Source organism: Eulemur rufifrons, chromosome 2, assembly GCF_041146395.1.
Source record: "Eulemur rufifrons isolate Redbay chromosome 2, OSU_ERuf_1, whole genome shotgun sequence".
NCBI classification, from domain to species: domain Eukaryota; kingdom Metazoa; phylum Chordata; class Mammalia; order Primates; family Lemuridae; genus Eulemur; species Eulemur rufifrons.
Window position 1 is genome coordinate 103,471,499 of NC_090984.1, and position 20,688 is coordinate 103,492,186.

The 20,688-nt window shown below is 53.2% G+C and overlaps 1 protein-coding gene across 1 annotated transcript; it reads right to left on the reverse strand.

Moving 5' to 3' along the window:
• Positions 1-2,314: 2,314 nt before the first annotated feature.
• Positions 2,315-16,178, reverse strand: ISM2 (isthmin 2). Its single transcript, XM_069493008.1, is given in 9 exon segments — positions 2,315-2,469; positions 2,472-2,675; positions 2,678-2,827; positions 4,038-4,121; positions 4,389-4,529; positions 6,147-6,507; positions 8,369-8,596; positions 15,376-16,042; positions 16,165-16,178. Coding segments are annotated over 9 exon segments (2,004 nt in total).
• Positions 16,179-20,688: the final 4,510 nt, after the last annotated feature.

Sequence of the window (20,688 nt, forward strand, 5' to 3'; positions counted from 1 at the left end):
TTCATGGGCCTCCTCCTGGCTCTGAGACCAGCCGCTCCTAAAATCCCTCTTTACCTGGTTCGGCGACCTCTTCATTTGTGCTGCTACTCACACACGGGTGTTCCTTAAGCCTGCCGCCACCTGCACAGTGTCGCTTTCTCCTTTGCATGGCTTGGATAAACACTATTTCATAGCTGACCTACTCCCAGCCCCTTTTCTTTAGTTTCTCTCATGTGTGGCCTGACATGCTAGCAATTTAGTGTGTCACTCAGATTACAGACTTAAAATGGGGCTGGCTAGATTCAGTTTGAGTAACGGACAACCATTGGGTGTAGAATAAACGTTGTGTTTAAGTCCAAGGTAAGTTATATTAGAGAGGAGAGTTAGCAGTTCCTGTGAAAATAGACACTGGGATGACTCTATCTTGGTATTTAAAAGAAATTTCTGCTAAAAATATAATCACAATGCCTGTGCTAATCTTACTGAATTCCTAAAACAAGAGAATGAGAGTGAATGTGGCTCCCATCTGGTGACCCACGATCTTGCTCTCTCTGATCCTATAATATTCTAGTTGCACTAGAGTATTTTTAGACTGTGGCCCGGGACCAGACTAATAAACTTACCTTTAGATGCGATAGTAACTGGAAACATGGTTCTCTGAGCGCCAGGTGGTGGCTCTGGACATGCCTGCCTTCACTCTACTTCCTGACATCTGTGTCCTTCCCCAATGTCGAGAGTGACAGTGGAGTATCTGGTAAAGGTACCAAACAAGACAGAGCACAGGTCCACCTCTCACCTCGTAGGTGCAGTCCTTGGGCGACTCTGCATCAGACCCCCTCGTAGCAAGTTACTTGAGAACTGGGGCCACTTCCTTGTGGAGTAAATGCAATTTACTGCTCTGACCGAAGTTCGGAGGGAACATGCCTCTGAGGTCCAGCCAGCTCCTTGGCAGCCCTTAGATCGGGGACAACTGATGTTCACAGTCTAATCCCGCCATCCCAAGAGCTCTGTCTGCCCAGCCAGTTCAGGAAAAGAAAAGGAGCTTGCTGTGGGTTAGGTAAACTACAAACACAATTTATGGGGGCCTGACTCTTGACTTGGGCCTTAAGCAAAGGCTCCTTGTACTGCCAGGGTCCAAAATTCTTCATCAGGCAGAATCTGAAAATAAAGTGCTTTATTGCTGAGGATCCCAGAGAGCTTCAGGGCAGCTATCTAGGGGCTAGGACTGAAGTCCCCTACCTTTGGTGGCTTTTGTGAACAGGGACAGTTGGGACTTCAACATTTCAACCCCACAGAATGCAAGGAAGTATGGCTTGGGGATGAGGGAAGGCAGGGAAGAGGCACGAGGTGTGCTGGGAGAACAGATTATGCGTGTCTCTTCCGAATTCTGAATTTAGTGCATTTGGTGATGTTGGGAGCTTGAAATGGGCCATTGCTGGGAGTATTTACAACACAAAGGTTGCCCAAATGCTACAAATCAGCATTTTCCCTCCATAGAGCTGGGTGACCATCACTACAGGTGCACGACACACCGTCCAGAGCCAGTTCTGAGCCCACCTGCTGTGACAAGTGGCAACCTTCCCACTCAGGGCCAAGCTAGCTCCCAGCCCCACACATTCCTACAATCTGGGCAGAACAGAGGGGCCTGAACAAAGGAAAGGGACCAGAACTGCCGACCCCCTCCCTGCCTGGAGTCAGCCTTGCTCCAGCTGTAACGGTGTCCACCAGAAGGGTGGCCTGGGGCTGAGGACAAGCCTCCTGTGCAGTGGCTGCTGGCAGGGCGTGGGCAAGAGGGGTACGTGCACCACCTGGCGATGGGGAGCGGTGGCCACAGGGTGGGATGTCAGCCCAGCAGAGGGCAGTTGTAATGATGACGACTGCCTGTCCTATCGTCCCCCTGCCCCTCCTCGGCTGAGCAATTCAGGCAGGTCCTGGGAATCGGGACGTGTCCTGCGTGCACATCCAGGGCAAAAGAGCCCAGCTCTGGAGGAGAGGGAGAAAAATGTGTGGCCAGCCTGGGACGACATCTCCCCGCAGGCAGGAGAGGAAGGCCCTGCAGACACTGAGTGCACAAGCATTTCCAGTGCAGACCCAGGGGCCTTGGGGGCTGGGCTCCCTCCCCCCATCCTGGGCCCTACACCCCCTTGAACCTTCTGCCCAACCCCACTGCAACACCTGAGGCCCTGACCTGCCTAGAGGTCACAGGCAGAGGGCACATAGCACCAGCCCAGCCTCACCGCGTGAGCCCTTGCTCTCACTGGGCCTGGGCAGGGGCAGGGGTGAGAGGGCCTGCAAGGAAAGCTCTCCCTGCAGTCTCTGCCCAGCAGCCCCCTCATCAGTACTCCTTGGCCTCCTGCAACTGGGCGAGGTACTCCTCCTCTGGGGGGTTGTCAGCGCAGGCCTGGCCATTGTTGGGGGGTCGTACAGCATGGTAGTGGCTCCAGTCCCCCTTACACAGGATCCATGGCAGCGTGTCCACCTTGAAGTGAGCTCAGGTGAGAGGTCGGTGCTGACGAGGTCAGGCACTCCAGCGCCCTTGCCGCGGGTCAGTAGCTGGCTGCCCTCATCATAGCAGCAGTGCTGGGCGGCCAGCGTGCTGCTCTCCAGCGACAGCAGGGAGCGCAAGCAGAAGCGCGCTGTGGGCTGGTAAACGTCCAGGCGCTCTCGAGGGCCCCTGGCGTCCCTCCACTGGAGCAGCCCTGGTGCTCATCCTGCAGGCTCACCGGACTGTTCCCGGCCTCCAGCGGGTACGCACACGGGCAGCTGGGCAGGTCCCGCAGCACCTGGCTCAGGTACTTGGCTAAGAAGTCACTTTTGCAGTTCAGCTACTTCTCACAGCTGTCCACATCTGCAGAGGGCAGAGGAAGTGCAGGAGGGGAGCCGGTCAGGGAGCCGGCCAGCCCCGTGGTGGGGTGGGGACTGACCAAGGGCCAGTGCTTGGGGAGCGAAGGCCCAGGCCCCAGCTGGTGCAAAGGTGTGGCTTGGTAGGGCCTTAAGAGCAGGCGTGGAAGGACCCATACCGAACTGGGGCAGATAAAAGCTACCCCACACCACCCAGGCAACCCAAAGCAAGAAGCTGTCACTTGGAATGGAACACTGCCAAGGGGCTGGAGCGGTGGCCTGGAGGCCGTCTGCTGTGCCAGGTGTCATCTCTTTAGGCGCTGAATGGTGGGAAACAGCTGGGGTGCGTGGGACAGGTTCAGCAGTTCTCAGCCAACTGGTGAGAAAGTGTTTCAATATTTTAACTACTGACCCGTTGTGTTCTTGCTTTTCTCTGCCATTCTCAAGCCATATGACCCTGGGCGAGTCACTCCTGCCGCTCAGGGCATCCTGCGGCTCCCTATGTCTATGCCGCCCTCCTCCCCTCTACCTGGGGAAATGTGATTTCCCTGATTCTGCCCACAAAGACCCAAATTGCTCTTTCCTCTCTGCTCCCAGACCTGCAGGGCCCTCTTTGCAGTTCAGTGCTCATGCGGGTTACGCGTGTCCCTCTACCATGAGAGAAAAGCTCCTCTGGGGCAGGTGCCAGGCCTCGTCCCCAGGGAATCCCCCACCCTGGCACACTGCCAGGTGCATGACACAGGCTCAGCAGGCATCCACTGTGCTGAGCACAGGCTTCATTCACAAGGTGGGGAAACCAGCAGCGCCTGCCTTCCTTGTGGGGTGCAAGTGAGACCCAGAGACACGGCTCGGAGGGTGCCAGCAGAAGCACGGCCCACTCCCAGCTGCCTGGAAGGAGCAGTCCTGGAGTTCTGGCCCTGACCCATTTCTGACAGCATCACATTCCCCTCCCCAGACAAAGAGTGAACAAGGAGTGGAAGTCAGAGTGTCCCCACCCCATCCTGCTGCCAGGGAGGATGTGTCCCACCGGATGATCTCTAAGCTCTGTGGCTTCCATCACGACCTTCTTCCCAGTAGGAGTATCAGGCTGGGAAAGGCCAGTGGGCCTGGCTCAGAAATGCTGGGGCTCCCAGCTGGAAGATGTAATCTCTGCTCCACCCTCCCGAGAGAGGTTCTCCCCGCAAACTCCCAGCGGCAAGGCCTAGCCCCCCACTGACCTGGGCCAAGCATGTCCGTAGCATTGTGGGCCAGGGGCTGCCAACCCTCACTGGGGAAACCCAAGGTGTTCTCGTCCTCAGTGGCTTTGGGAAGAGAGGAGGCCAGGCTGGTGGTGCCTCAGGGCACCTCTGTGCTCCTGTTGGGGAAGCCCAGCCCTCACTAGGCTCTTGGTGCCCACAGCAGCTAGGGCAGGCCTGGGACAAGGCAGGACCACCATGTTTGTGAGCTTTCTGCATCCCCTCTCCCAAGCCCACCCCTCGTACGAGGGTACATGCCCACATGCCCAGAGGACCAAGCCCTAAGTCTAAGCCACACCAGCCACTTCTATGCAGGGCCGGGACTCATCTCACCAGGACAAGGGGGTAGGTTGCAGGCACCGGACTCGGTGGCAGTGCAGGCGTAGCCACAGGGCCGAGTCCTCCACTGGCTGCCACTGCTGCAGCTCCCACTGCAGGGAGACCAAAGACTCCACTCCTCCTGAAGCTCACAGTCTGGGGCAAATCAGGGAGCTAGGGCTGAGTGAACACAGCCCACAGCACACATCGGTACAAATTAGAAAAAGGCACCCCTTCCTTGCATAGATGCAGCCTATGCCAGGGCTCCCCGCCTAGTGGATGAAGCATGAGCTGGAATTCAGCCCCCACCTGCTCCTCAGCTGGGTACCCTTGTGCAGTGAACAACCTGTGCAAGTGTATCAAGTAGCCCTATGGAGACAGCACAACCCCCAGCCACCTGCTCTGTACAAACACAGCAATGAAGAGGACAAGATACTTGGGGCTGGTAGCCACCTGATCACTGCCAGTGTGACCTCAGGCAAGTCTCTCTGTATATCTGAGCTATAGTTTTTACATCATTCAAAACCAGGGGTGGCTGGGCATGGTGGCTCACGCCTGTAATCCTAGCACTCTGGGAGGCCGAGGCGGGTGGATCACTCGAGGTCAGGAGTTTGAGACCAGCCTGAGCAAGTGTGAGACCTCGTCTCTACTAAATATAGAAAGAAATTATCTGGCCAACTAAAATACATATATACAAAAAATTAGTCGGGCATAGTGGCACATGCCTGTAGTCCCGGCTACTCGGGAGGCTGAGGCAGTAGGATTGCTTGAGCCCGGAAGTTTGAGGTTGCTGTGAGCTAGGCTGACGCCACGGCACTCACTCTAGCCTGGGCAACAAAGCGAGACTCTGTCTCAAAAAACAAACAAACAAACAAAACAAACAAACAAAAAAAAACCAGGGGTGACAATACTTCCCTGGCACTGGGGATATTTAAGAATTTTCCTGCTGCCCACATCAGGGACCCACTCCTGACCTGAGGGAGCTGAAATACACCATGGCTGGGCCCGCTGTCCTCCGCTGTGCAGGACCTGAGACCCAGTGCTCTCTGGGTCTCAGGAACCCCAAAATACTAACACAGCTGGTTCTCTCCTCACTTCCCAGGCAGGCCAGAGCAGGCTGGCACCAAGAGTTTAAGGAAAATCAGTGGGAGAAGAGCTGAAAGTCATGGAAATTTTCTATTAGCTTACATTATTCTGATGAACGGGGAAGAGCCTGTTACAACTCAGTCTTATTCACAGGCACCACAGTTCAATGATAAGGCCCCAGGGATCTGGGGAAAAAGGCTGCAACTGCATAAAACTTGTCTGAACCATAATAATATACAAAGTATTCTCTACAAAGAACCCATGTAGTAAAGATTGTATCATTCCCCATTTTACAGAGAAAGGAACTGAGATACAGAGAAGTAACTTGCCCAAGGTCACTCAGCTGGTAAGCGGCAAAGCCAGGATTCAAACCCACACAATGTGAAAATAAAGTCAGTTGTGAGTGGTGGGATTATAACATTTCTCAGTTTGTTGGAAACTCATAGATATGAATAAATACACTATTAACAGATGTCTTTGGCTTAAGGGATCTCAGGGCTGTCGTGAGGGTCAAATTTTGTTCTGGGGGGGCGGAATTAACACTTTGCAAGCTTTTGGAAATGTTACTTTTGAGCTGATGATGGTGTTGGAACAGGGCCCAAGCTCCTGGCCTCCCCAGCTGCTCCTGCCTGGGAAGCCTCAGCTCTCTCCCCCACCCCCATTTCCACTCAGGATGGGGACACCCACTATAGCTGTCCGACTCCTTGAAGGTCCAGTTCCCGGGGGCCAGCCAGCCCTGGTCCCAGCTGTCTGTGGCCCCACTGGACCAAGGTTCCTCCTCCTCATCTTCCTCATCACTGCCCTCCTGGTCCTCACCCTCGCTATACTCTGCAGGGTAATCCTCTTCTTCCTCCTCTTCCCCTGGGGCTCTGCCCTTGAGACCGCTGCCCCCTTCCTTGCCTTCCAGGTAGCCCCAGAAGAGGGCCCAGAAGAGCTCCTTGCTGGGCAGCCAGCTAGGACCACCCTGGGGCCAGCGATCGCCCCAGCGATCAGCCAACAGGTCCATCTCCATCTTGGCTTGAGGGTCCTCTACCACCTCGATGGTCACCTGCAGGGGGACAGATGCCCGGCCAGCCAGTGAGGGAGGGCTCAGAGCTATACTGCCAGGAGAGGGGAGGTGACAGGTCCAGGGCCAGAGGTGAGAGGCCCAACCTTTCCTCCAAACCAGCTCTCTTCTCTTGGCTCACCTTCTTGGCCCCTTAAGGCACAAGGGTCACAGTTTAAGGCCCGGCTGTACATCAGAATCCTGATTCCCAGACCCCAGATATGACTGGGCCAGGCACGCTGTTCTAACATACGCCAGGGTTGACACCCACTAGTTTAAGAGAAGCTGGCATGCAATTCTTGCTCTGCCAGTGTGCAGGCTGCCTGGCCTCAGGAGCCACTAGCAGCTCTGGGCCTCCCTTTCCTCAGGATAATGCCAGAAAGTGAGAGCGAGGGACATCAAACCCCACAGCAACCTCAGGCGGAGCTCTCTTGTACCACGTTATGGATGGAAAATAAGTAAAATAAAATCATTTATGTGAAATTGAACTTCAGAAAATATTATTTGGGGCTATTAGAAAGTAACACGAGGTAACTGTACAAAATTTGGGGGAAAAAACCCAGCAAGATATAAAGAAAATGAAAATCACCTATATTCCATCACTGATAGATAAGCTTCCAGTTTGTGTGTGTGTCTGTGTGTGTGTGTCTGTATGTGTGTAGGTAGGTAGAGAGAGAAAAAGACAGAGAGATACTTTTAAGTAATTTCAGAATGTTATGCTGTACACTTTTGTGGTCTTTTTTTTTCCTCTTTTGGTGAAAGTGTTTTGAAAACTGTGGCTGCTACACAAACACGCAGAATTATTATCATCAGAGATTCACAACAGGTGGTGGAGTATGCACCTGGAGTTCTGCCAGCCCCTCTGCTTTCCTCTCTTGTAAAGACCTTCAGGTGGCCGCCTCCATGCCACCAGCCCACCCCATCTTTACTGAGCCCCTTCTTCAGGGGCCTGCAGTAAAGGGTTGGTTCTGGGTGGGGGTCAGACCCTCACTCAGGCCTTTTCCAGGGGGCCTCTCCCATATTCCCGGAACTGCCCACAGCTTACGAAGCATTTCCCACTCATTTGGTCCTCATGACAGCCCTGCCAGGTTGGTGCTGTTTGTCCCTTGCTATGGTCTAGGGCTGTGGTCCCCCAGCCCGGGTGGCGGACCAGTACTGGTTGGTGGCCTGTTAGGAACCGGGCCACACAGCAGGACGTGAGAGGTGGGTGAGGGAGCGAAGTTTTGTCTGTATTTACAGCTGCTCCTCATCGCGCGCATCACCGCATAAGCTCCACCTCCTGTCAGATCAGCAGCAGCATTAGATTCTCATAGGAGCGAACCCTACTGTAAACTGCGCATGCGAGGGATCTAGGTTGTGCGCTCCTTATGAGAATCTAACGCCAGATGATCTAGGGTGGAGCTGAGAGGTGGTGATGCTAGTGCTGGGGAGCAGCTGCAAATACAGATCATCATTAGCAGACAGGTTTGTACAATTATTTCCTTAGATATTACAATGTAATAATGGAAATAAAGTGCACAATAAATGTAATGTGCTTGAACCACCCCAAAACCATCCCTATCCAACTCCACCCCCAGTCCGTGGAAAAATTTTCTTCCATGAAACTGGTCCCTGGTGCCAAAAAGGTTGGGGACTGCTGCTCTAGGGAACAGAGGCTCAGAGAGCCCAGAGACCTGCCAAGGTCCACAGCTAGAAAGCAGAGGGGCAGGCACTCTTCCCACTTCGCCACAGGGAGGGCAGAGTCCGCCCTCCGACCCGCACGGGAACCCCACCGTCCAAGGGAAACAGGATGGAGGGCCTGAGCTGTTCAGCCCAGCTTCTCTCCAGGTGTCCGCTGGGCTGATGGCCCTTCTGTCACTCTTACCTGGATACTGGGGTTCGGGGCACTCAAGTCTGTGTTGGCCAATCCCAGCAGCTTCTGCAGCTCCAGCAGTAAGGGAGTATTCTCCAGGGTCCTGCCCGGAGTCAGGACTGCTGGCTCAGTGAGAGTCCGGCGCCTATGTTGGCGTGGCCCTGCCTGCAGGCCGGTTCTGGGGAGCAGCGGTGGCTCCTCCTCTTCCCTGGGAGAGCTGGGATCTGGGGAGACCGAGGCCTGAGGGAGAGAGAGGGAGGGGGAGGTGACTGAGGTCAGGGCCGTGGACCCAGAAAAGGTTGGCAGTGGGGTACTCAGGAGCCCTGGGGTCTGACCTCTCAGGGGTGCGTATATGGAACGTAAGACCTAAACACTGTCTGTTTCAATGCCCTCAGCGGATCAGTGAGGGTGTAGCCGGTCCGAAGGTGGACTGTGTCCACAAAGCGCTTTGACGACTGGCACCAACATGAGTCATGAAAAGGATTAACACAACCCAAACTCGTCATTTGACAGATGAAGAAATGGAGGCCCAAGAAGGGAAGGGAGTTGGTTAAGCAGTGGCGGGGTGGGAGGGGGGTGTTCCTTGGCATCCCTGACCACGGTTCCCTTCCTCCACCTGCCCACCTGGGGCCGGGCTCCGTGTCCTGCTCCAGGCTGCTTTGTGGCTGGCTGTCAGCCAGTCCACCCCCACCAGCTACTGGCCGTGTGTCCACACCTGGACAGCCCTGGCCTCTGCTCAGACAGAGGAGAAAGACAGACCCTGGTCGTCTCAGACCCCTGCTCCAGCGTTCACCTGCCCAGGTGACGGGGCGGGGAGGGGGGGTGGCGGGACACTGGGCCTCAGCGACTGCCACCCACCTCCAGGCTGCAGCCGTCGCCCAGGCCTCTGCGCCAGGGCAGGAGCACCTGCCAGGGCCACCACCGAGTCTCAGGGGCCTGGTGCCAGCGGACCCTGCCTCGCTCAGCCACAGCCTCGACCCACTCCCGTCCCACACCGGGGCAGTGTGGTGTGGCTGAAAAGCACTGGCTCTGGAGAGTCAGAGAAGCTTGAGTTCAAATCCCAGCTCTGCCTCCTACTAACTCCTCAACTTGACAATTTCATCATCTGCAGAATGAGGATAATAATTCCTCCCTGGAAGGACTGTCAGAATTTAATTTATCAGATATTCCCACAGCATTCACTGTGTGCCAGGCACTATGCTAAACACTTATTCACTCATTTCATCCTCCCAACAACCCTCAGAGGTAGGCGCTGTCATCCCCGTTTTATAGACAATGGAAACTAAGGCACAGACAGGGCTGGTAATTGCCTGAGCTCGCACAGACGTTTAGTGGCAAAGCCAGGAGTCTGGGCTCAGAGCCCATACTCTTAACCATCGAGCTGTAAGATAAGAGTCCCCTTCACAAATTACGGGCTTAATCAGTCTAGTTTCTCACTCTCTCTGACACTCTTTCCTTGGAAGTTGGAAAAAAAGACTCCAAATCTTCTGTTTCTCCCCCTGTGACCTCCCCTTCTGTGGTCCCCAGATGCTTGGCTCTAAGACTCCTGCACTAAATGCCTGAGCCCAGGGCAGCTGTGGGCCCGTCTCGACCTGGGCCAGGAGTCTCTTGCTGAGTCGAAGCACTGTGGTCGAGACAGCAAGGCTGGATGAATAGAGGGTGGACGGATGAGTAATGGACACCTCGGCCCCTTCGCTGACCAGTCCTGGCGGCCTGGAGTGGCCCCAAGTGCTGCCTTTCTGGCAGCTCCCACCCACAGTTCCACCAAAGCCCTAACTGTCCCTGTGACTTTGCTCAGTGGTTCCACTCTGCCTGCAGCCTCTGGGGCAAAGAGACAGGCAGTCTCCGGGTGGCAGGACTTCAGGGTCGCACAGCCTTTTGGCTGGTCTGGAGGCCCTAGCCTGGTGGCAGCTGGGCCTGCCTGTGGCAGGTGGTTCTCATCTGGGGATATCTGGCAATGTCTGGAGACATCTGTGGTTGTCACAAGTGGTGGGAGTTTCTACTGGCATCTAGCAGGTAGAGGCCAGGAATGCGGCTATGTATCCTGCAACGCCCAGGACTGCCCCACGAGAACTGCCCAGCCCAGAACGGCAACGGTGCTGTAGTTAAGAAATCCCGCCCTAGAGTCGGGCTGCCTGGGTCTGAATTCTGCTGGCGGCCTAACTTCTGACCTGTGGGACCCTGGCAGGGGACACGACCTCTGTAAGCTTCCTCATCTGTAAAGTGAGAATGACAGGAATGAGCCTCACCCAGGCCCTGCTGTCGAGCGGGTGCTCAGAATGTTCGTTTCCAGCCCTCCCCACCCTCTCCTCTCGCTGGTGCCCAGTCAACTCTGCCAACCATCCGTCCACGGCTGCTGGGGTAGGAGAGAGGATGTGCTCTCCAGGTACTTTTGTCTGGCCACCGACAGCTCCGAGCAGGCTCTAGTGCCAGTGAGAGCCCTCAGGCAACTGAACATCGGCCACTGGAAGTAAGGCCTGAGGAGAGATGGGCAGGGCACGCAGACCCCCGACCTGTACCCAGCCTTTGGGCACATCTTATGTGCTCTGACCCAGCATTCAACAGCATTTGCCTCTGTAGCCAGGCCTGAACCCCACAGCAGAGGAATGGGGCTGGATTTCACCCCTTAGCCACCCTCCTCACTGATATGTACTATTCTTTTTTTTTTTTTTAAATGGTAAGAAAGGCTTTATTCAGAACAATTGTGACAGGCATCAAGACCATGGCAATAGGGGAGGCGGGAGAGGAGGGGGGAAGAGAGAGAGAGAGAGAGAGAATCATGCTCAACTTTGAATATAGCAAAGACAGCTGTGGATAGATGGCCAATGAACAGAATGAGGGGGGTCAGTGGATGGAAAATTAGTAGGAGGGGACATCAAGGGTAGGGGGATTTGATGTCCCCTCCTACTAATTTAGAGATGGGTCTCACTATGTTGCCTAGGCTGGCTTCGAACTCCTGGGTTTAAGCAATCCTACCTCAAACTCCTGAGTAGCTGGGACCTGGTATGTACTATTCTAACGCAATCCACCTTAGCACCCAGTGGAGACCTCGAAGCTCCTCATCATAGTGAGAGTACACTCTTCCCAGAACAGGCTGGCTTTACGGTGTGCAACCTGTGTATTTGCACAGGGCCCCACATATGGTTTAACACTCTGCTGTTGCCATCTTGAAATACTTAAGAGGCCCCACTTTTCATTCTGTACTGAACCCCACAAACGATGTAGTCAATCCTGCAAAGCAGCCTATATGTATGGCCTCATGGAACCCTCACCACAACTCTTTGGACATCATCCTCACTTCACAGACAATGCGGCCAAGGATCAGAGAGGTGAAGTAACTTGCTTGGAGTCACACAGCTAGGGGTGGGCAGAGCGGGATTTGAGGCAGACAGTCTGGCTGGAGAGTCTGCTCTGCTAACTCCAGACAGGGGCTGCACCTTCTGGTTTGCTGCCTGCTACTCTGTGCTGCTGAATGTGCTGAATGAACAAAACACCAAACGAGATGTTCTACTTTTCACATCCCTCTTCCCCTCATCCTCGTGACAACCTGAGACTGAAATCTGGGAGTTTGGAGATGTGCCTGGGGCCCCTCAGCAGCCAGGCTCCGGGCCCCATTCCTGTCCTTCCTTCTCTCCCTCCGCCAGCTCCCCTGTGTTTCTAACCCCAAGAGAGAGAATGGTCTGCAGGGAGGAGGCAGGTCACAGCTGAGGCCCAGGGAGGTGGCCAGCTGCAGGAGAAGGCTGATGGGCAAGGCCGCAGGCTTCGCATAACACAGACTTGGGCTCTAGCTCCCCATCACGGACTGGGCTAGAAAGACTCCACAACCAAAGAAAGCCAACCTTCAGGAAAATACATGCTTCTTGGTACCTGGCAGGTGAGACCTTTCAACCCACCAACCTCATGTCTCCTGTAACCCAGCCTTGTTTCCAGGCAACTGGCTGGACAATGGACCAGGACTGAAGGGCCGATGAAGCAGCCCTACCTTGTGCGTGACACTGCCCCAGGCTGCTCAGAGCCCCGGCTTCCTCCTCCGTCCTCAGTTCTCCTCTCTCAGCCCATCCCCCCAGCAAGTGCCTCCTTCCATGGCAACTCCGTCCCTCTGCCCCATGTGGGGACCCTCGATGCAGGACGGTCCTCATAGCCTGGAAGTGCTGTCCTCTCTCAGTTCTTCTCTCTTGCCTAATTCTAACCCCCACCACCCTCTCGTGGCACCAAGTCCCAGCTCCTCTTTACCCCTCCCCAGGGTACTTGCGTAGGAGGTGGTGGGTAGCAGGGGCAGGTGCCCAGGGGCTCTGGAATTAAGCAAGGCTGGGTTCAGATCCTGGCTCACCACATGCTAACCGTGGGTTAGTTAGCCTGCTGTCAGTTTCCTCACCCCTAAAATGGGGAGGACAAGGTAAGGAACACAACATGCTAGGCACAGTGGCTGTCTGGGTGGTGTTCTGATCCTAACTAGCACAGAAGCCACCCAAGGCAGAGGTACATCATTCTTTGCCCGTCCAGCACCCAACAAACTGCCTGGCCCCAGCCTCTTTGAATGACGACACCACCCATCGTCATGCTTTCTCACCCAGCACTCCATCAGACGGGATGGGTTCTTACTCCCATTTTACTGTGGGAGTAAACTGAGGCTCAGCAACAGGTCTGCCCAGAGTAGGGGGTGGCACATTTTGTTCACAAAACTAATGATTTTTTTCAAGACTTCAGATGAGCAGACTGGGGTGTGACAATCAAAGATGTATCATAAGGTCCCCAGTGTGGCTCTTTATGACAGATATGCTCCTAGCCAGGCTTAATTTCTCTCTGCCTCAATTTTTTTTGGTCTGGAAAATGGGGATAATGTCCATGGGCAATGGTGTGACAATGAAATAACATCATGTTAAGTAATTTGTACAGATTCTGTAAGGCCCAGAGAATGTTCCCTTCCCTTCCTTCATCCTCCACTTTCAGATCTGGGGGGGTTTATGTTCTTCAGCTTCTTCATTAAGGTCTTTGGGCTGGTGTGTTGTTTCTGACACACCACCCAAGTCCCGGAATAGCAGACTGCATTCTCTCAACGTGACTCCTTAACTAACGCCTTTGATGTGTAACAGCTTTAACACAAATCACACAGACTCGTGGAACAGTGTCAGAGCTGCACAGGACCACGGAGATGACTTAGTTCCTCTTTGCAAATGTGAGGAAATCATCCAAGGTGAGTCACCTATGCGTCAATGAGCGGCTGGGACCAGAACCCCAAGCCCTGGGCTCTAAGCTCTGCTTTTTCTTCATGGCACTAATTTGCTTTAACATGTTTTTGAGGACTCCGCCAGGCCTTGTACTGGGGCTGAGGATATGACTTCGACCCTGAAATAAATCATCTTCTAGGCTGTTCTTGTTGGGGGAAGATTTAGCAAACATACTAAAAATAATTACAATACAAAGCGGTAAGTACTAAAATAGAAAGGATTTATGCCAAGTGAGCAGAAACAATGCCAATTTAATTAATTTTATTACCACCGCCATCTCTACCTTGGAGAAGGGACTGGCCAGAGGCCTCTGGATTTGTCTACAGCAGTGGTTCTCAACAACCGGCAGGGGGCCTGGGTGTCCCTCAGGAAACACTTGGCAATGTGTAGCCCTGTCTGGAAGGAGGGTGCTAGAGGCATCTAGTGGGTGGGGCCAGGGATGCTGCAAAACATGCTTCAATGCACAGTGGGTCAGCCCCCACCACACTGAATTATCTGGCCCCAAATGACCCAAGTGCAGAGGCTGAGAAACCCTGGTCTACGGGAGGCATTTTCAACAGGGGCGAAAATTGGACGAGGGTAGTGGGAGTGAGTGGGGTGGGGGTGTGTGTGACAAAATATCTCAGATATTACGATGGTTTGTGGCATTCCAAAGGGCCACAGTACATAAACAGACAGTCTATCTGTGGTATTCAAATTTCATGGAGGCAGTGGTCACAGAAAAAAAATCTAAAAGGCTCCATAAGGGGCGCAGAAGCAAAGGCAGAGAAGCACTGGCCTACAGACACCCTCAGGTGCAGCCGGGGGCCCTTTCTTCCCACGGCCGCCGGAGGGCTTCAGCAGCCCGGGCACCAGCCGCACAGCCCCAGCGCGGGCTCTCGCTCACTCACAATCTCCCGCACCCTGCATGCCCGCCCTGGGCCCTCAGTGTTCTCATCTGGAAAACGGGAAGCACTACTCTGGCCGCCTCCTGTAACAGCTCAGCGCGTGGAAAGACCCTGGACCCAAGACCACACAGGCCTGCTCCTGCATACCCCGATACCAGTCTGGCCGGCTCGGTCCCCATGGGGGCGAATGTCCACTGCAATCCAGCGGGCAACAAGCTGGACTGTAGACCACGCAGTGACTGGGGCGCTGATCATGCCTTCTCTCCCGCGGCCAAACCACTCTTCCAACTCATTCTTGGTTTGTACCCCTAAGGCCCACCTACAGGCCACCAGGAAAGGGCCCCACCACATCTTAGTGACGTCTTCTGATTTTCCAGGTACAGAACAATGCAGGAGTCTCTGGCTAACCACCGCCACTCAGCAGTTGGAGAACGCCACTCTACCTGGGCTTGTCTCAGTTCACCCGAAGGGGCTAAGGTGTCCGACTGAGCGTCGGCAGCCCCAGCCTGCCGCTCCGCGGAGCGCCGCGTTCCTCCCGCACCTGGCGCGACTCCTCTCTGACGAGCGCACGTGGCCAGGGCGGCTGCAGGCCTAGTTCGCTCAGGGCGAGGGAGGAGGAGCCGGCCCCGCAGTGTCGGCCCACCACGCCCCGCACGGAAGTGAAACTTCCCCCGAGGCTGGCTCGCTGCAGACCCGCCAGGGCTCGCGGCCACGCGCACGGAGCGGGACCCCTGGATCCGGCGCACCTGGGTATCGTCCGGTGCCAGGGGGCGCCCCGCCGCTCCCTGCCCCTCTCGCTTGGGGGGCCGCTGCCCGTGTCGCGGTCCCGCTCCCCATGCGGCCAGAGCCGACGGGCCGGGGAGGAGGGACCGCGCGCTCCTCAGCCCTGCGCCCCGCCGCTCACCTCCGCCAGCCTCGCGGCTTCCTCAGGGGGCGCCCTCAGGGGGAGCCCTCGCGCCGCGGCCAGCAGCGCCGCCAGCAGCACCACGCCGAGGAGCCCCGCTCGGCCGGGAGGCGATGCATCGTTTGCGTCCCGCGGCTGCTCTGCCCCGGGCCCGGCGCCCCGCGCCTCCCGCCTCGCGGGGCCAGCCTGGGGGCGCCCGCCTCGCCTGCTCCGGGCCGCGCCAGCGCGGGGACCCGTGAGGGGCGTCCGGGTGGCCGCGAGGGCGCGCGGGGGTGAGGGGGAGCGCGCGCGGGGCGGGGGCGCGCACTCGCACACCCTCTGGGGCCCCGGCGTGGGATCCCGCGCCACTCTCCGGGTCCGCGCACCGGATGCCCCCCCCTTCCCCAGGAGTGTCTCCTGGGCGCTCCTGGGGACGTCTCGGCCCAGCGGGAGGCTTTTATCTGGCCGCCTCCCATCCTCAGTGCCTGCCGCTGTCGCCGTCGCAGCCTCAAGCAAATTTCTGTTCCGGGGAAGTTGCCGCCAGCGCTCTCCAGCCCTGCGCAGCGACCCCCGCGGGGCGGTGAGGGTCGGGTGCCACCTCCGCCTCCCCGACGGCGCTGCGACTGTGACCCGGCCCGGCAGGGCCTTGTGCGCGAGGCCAATGGGCGAATGGCGAGAGTCTTCAGACCTTGGGCAAATGTTTATTTATGCATCGAGGTAGGTTTGCTTGGGGAGGAAGGCTGGAAGCGACTCCCCCATAATTCTTCCGACTCCGCTACTTGAGGTGGAGGCCAGAGGACAGGCCCTGACCCGGCGCCCGCCATTCTGCACCAGTTTCCTCGGAGTGCTCTCAGAGCACTTTCAAAGCCAGGAGAAAGTTGAGACTCGGAGGAGAAGATGAAGTCCCAGAAGGATAGCAGGGAGACACGTTTGAGGGGAGTGGTCAGCCCATCCTGCCCCGCAGCTGGGTGTCACCAATTTTATCCTGGATCCTTCCGCGTAGGCCACGTGGGGCAGCATGATGGCCTCCTCTGAGTGATTGAAATAAAACCTCTGTGGGAAAGATCAGAAACTCCGAGGGGCAGGGAGGGTGCGATTAGCGAGCGTGAGCGCAGTGACACAGGACAGGTGGAGGGGTGCGGGCAGGTTAGGGAGATGCCACCCAGGGGCCACTTGAAGGAGCACAAGGGATGACTCAGGGCTCAGGGCTTGGGATCCTTGGCGGTGGTGGAGAGGATGGCCAGAAAGCCCAGCCCTTGGTGTAGAACTGTTAGGGTCTGGCTGGAGCCAGAGTTTGACTCTGGGGGCGGCGGGTGTGCAGTTTTCCAAAACCACTCCTGTTCCTGAGAGCACAGCCTCAGGGCTGTTTTGAGCCTACGCGTCTGGAGTCAGCCACTGGGGCTTGAATGCTGCTTTTACCCTTTGTTAAGTAGGTAGTATCATCGGACAAGTTACTTGGCCTCTGTGCTGTTGTCATCTGTAAAGGTGTGTGGGTGGGAGGGGGTTACCTACCCCGTGAGTGTGAGGAGAAAATGAGAATCCGTGATAAGAATTTTTATTAGGATGAACTATGTGAAGTAACCATGTTTTGGTTAAAAGGTTGAATATTGGCAATTTCATAAGGTTCAACTTAGTGAGATGTCTGGTACATGGCAAACACTCCAACGTTAGCCAAAAGAAACCTAGTTTTTGAGCACCTGCTATATTACATTACATTTACTAGACTAAATGTGAGACCACTTTGTTCTTTTTCATTTTTTTTTTGTAAAAATATTTTCACATTCAACCAAATATTTTGTCTTTTCAACACACTTTTGCACCTTCCACCAAATCAAACCGGACTTGGAAGATAAGGAGTTCGTTCATTCTTGAGTAGCTATCTCTGTGTCTGTCACTACCACTGGACATCCATCAGACCTCTCCCTGGGAAATGCTATACTGTAAGAGCCTAGTTGGTCCGTTGTACCCACTCTTGTTCTCACCCAGCCATGAAGCTGACTATCTTTTTCTTTTTTTAATCAACTTCACTGAAGTCTAATTTACATGCAATACAACACACCCATTTTAATTGTACAGTTCAATGAGTTCTTGCACTTTCTGACCCTCCTTCCTCAGAAAAGTTTTCTCTATCATCCCTATCTAAACAAGATACTGGTTGCGATCTTTTACCACACTTCACTTGTCCTCCATGGCACTTAGCAGTCTGTAAAATGACATATAGGTTCGTGTGCTTATTTGTTTACTAGAAAGTAGGAACCACATCTGTTCTTTGCTCTTATTGGTAATGCCCAGTGCACTGCTGGGCACAGAGACAGCACTCAGTGTTTATTGGTTGAATGAATAAACACAAATAGATCTTTCTGAATATTTTATTAGGGCAAAACAATATATTTGCATGGGATGATTCTTAAGTCATCTCAAGTAGTTCCCCTTCAGTTATTATAACATGCACTCTCAAAATTGATACACCTACCCCAACCCACTATTTATAGCTTCACAGTCATCCGATAAAGTAAAAAATAAAAATAAAAATCATCTGGCAAAAAGGGGAGACAGGGATAAGGGAGAGTATTTTAACACATTACTAAAATTGTTAAATTTTTATTTACACTTCCCCTTCTCTACTTTCCCAGGTTATATGAACATTACAGCAACAGAAAGGAGTTATCAACATAGCACCCCTTGCAAATTCCAGTTTACAGGTAACTTGGTCAGTGGAAAAATAAGGGTCAACAAAATAAGATGTCGGCTCTCCCATAAGCTACTGCTCTCCTGTTCTGTCTCTTTCCCCTTCTCTTACTGTTAGCTGCCTGATACAGAGAGGGATCATCCAGACCGTGTGGGCACGCTGCCTGGAGCGACAGGTGACTTCCAGTGTCCCGTGAAGAACCAGCAAGGATGCTTTTTATAAGTCCAACCATTGGCTTAACATCACTGAGGTTATAAGACCAAATGTTAAGGGTAAAGACACTATCCCACCCTAGTCAGTGACATGTCCCCCACTCTCTTGGAAGACCTGGGCCAAGAGACCAAGCTTTGTACAAGAAACCTGGGAATTGTGTTGGAAAAAGCAGACCAAGTTGGCTTGAGTCTCCTCGTGCATAGAAGGATTCACTCATCCATGCAGATGACAAGGCAGGACACTTAGAAAGTACAAGATCAGGGTACTGCTCTAATTTGTACCTTTCATTCCAATCTCCCCACAACTGCTCCAGAAGAACAGAGCTTTGGGTATTGCTTCATTATGAACACAGTGACTGCAGTTTCAGAGCCACTGCATTCTTTACGGTCAGTTTATTATAACTCATCATACCAGAAAGAATCACAGTTTAAGGCCATTTATCATGTGCACTATGTAGTAAATAAAACTTTGTCCATAGCTCCCCACACCAAGCTACTCCCAAGGGTGGACTGTGAATGTGATACTTCCAAACTCAACAGTGAAGACTAGAATAAACTAGCCCCTTTTGTTTCCTCCCTAGAAAAGACTCAATCGATAGCAAAAACTGCCTGGAAAACAGAAGTCACTGGAAATGACAAAAGGAACAGCAGCATTTTCTATACAATTAAAGCAAGGGGATCATCGGCTAGTCCTAGCATTTCTTCTGTGTGGTAAGGGAGGAAGCCAGCACTCTAATTCAGCTCCCTGGCCGGGCACACATTTCATGTGGATAAAGCTGAGAAGAGAAAGGGACATGCATTTCTCCACATGGAAGGTATTTGGATTAACTGGCTTAGTGGATTAAGGTGCCTGCTGAGCACTAAGTGTCCATGTTAAGCAGGTAGCAGCACATCTATAGGTTCTGGGACTGCAAAAACAAAACCACAGGTTCTTGGCTCAGTAGCCAAAAAGAGTCCTTGATTTTCATACCTCCTCCCTTCACAACCCCTTTGGGTTAGGCTGATTTTACCTCTTTGAAATGCTCTATTCATCATCTTCATGAATGTAGACAGAAGGAAAACCACTACTCTCCCTCTTTTTCCAACCACATGGTTATAACAAGTAGAGATTAAAACCCATTTTGGCTTACCTAGAGCACGAGGAGAGGAAAGACACCCCGGGCGGGAATTGTGTCACAGCAATTCTTTATACAAGAGAAAACTGTACTTAACTTTCTCTAGGTAGATTTGCCACAACCCTACAAATTCTTAAAAAACAAGAATTACCCACATTTTCTTTCTTCACTGCCTGTGCATGACCAGCAGTTCTCCACTGTTGCCCAATCCAGGATCACTGGGGAGCAAGAGATCCTCATCAATTTGGAAACGGGGGGAAAACAGGGAGGTAGTGGTAGATATCATCACTTTTTTCCCCCTTTCCCTGAGAAGTCAGGAAGCCTCTCCATGGAAGCCATTCTTCCTCCTGGTTTTTACTAATAGGAAGGAAGCAAAGTGTATTATACACTAGAAAATTCAGCTAGACCAAACTAGTCAAGAAACTTAGACACAGGCTCCATCAAGTAGGGAAGAAATAAAAGTTCCCTGCCTCCTCCTGAAATGGAAGGCAGACTGTTCAAAGAGAACCAGGGTGTCAATCTGCCAATCCTCAAAGCCTGACACCACCATTTATAACAGTTTTCTCTAGTGTTGGAATTGTAAAAATCAAGAATTGGAACGTAGAGAAAGGATGGACAGATAAAGGAGGGTGGGACTGTAGAGACAAATCATTGGAAGCATTCCTTGGCCTCTGAAAGGACATGGGGCCAACACAGAGCCCTCAGTAGTTGTGTAGGATGTTTCTGTTCACCTTACATGACTACAGGAGGAAAAATCCTATTTTGACCATCTGAAATCCTCACCCTATCATGAAAGTTTAAGAAAGTGACTAAAGGACTAAGACGGCTGGATTCTTCAAATAAACAAGCAATATTTTGGAGTTCTGGAGACTAGACTCTTTTGTTAAAGGGAAAAATTTCTCAAAGCAAAGCAAAAAGTTAAGAAAGTGCTCCGGAGTCCTTGCCCCTCCTCGGTTAAAGCTTTTAAAGTAAAGATGGGAGGAAAACTGCTACTTGATCCACTGTTTGTGATTTTGATGTCCCCTAGCTATAAATTTCCTGGTTTCTGATGTGATCTACTGGAAGAGGTCTTGTAAACCTGAAATGGATAAAGGCTATGTTAAATAAAAAGAGGAATGAGAAAAAGTGATAAGGATTAGTCACAACTCTATCAGTTGACTCAGATTATCAGCTCTGGTAGTAATGGTTACCTGATACCTGTTTGAATCCCATCAGATTCTCAAATCAGGCCATGTTAAACTGTGTACTAAACAATACTTGTATGTCCCAGATTTCTACTTATTCTCAATGACAGTATATAAATCTCAATGACAGTATA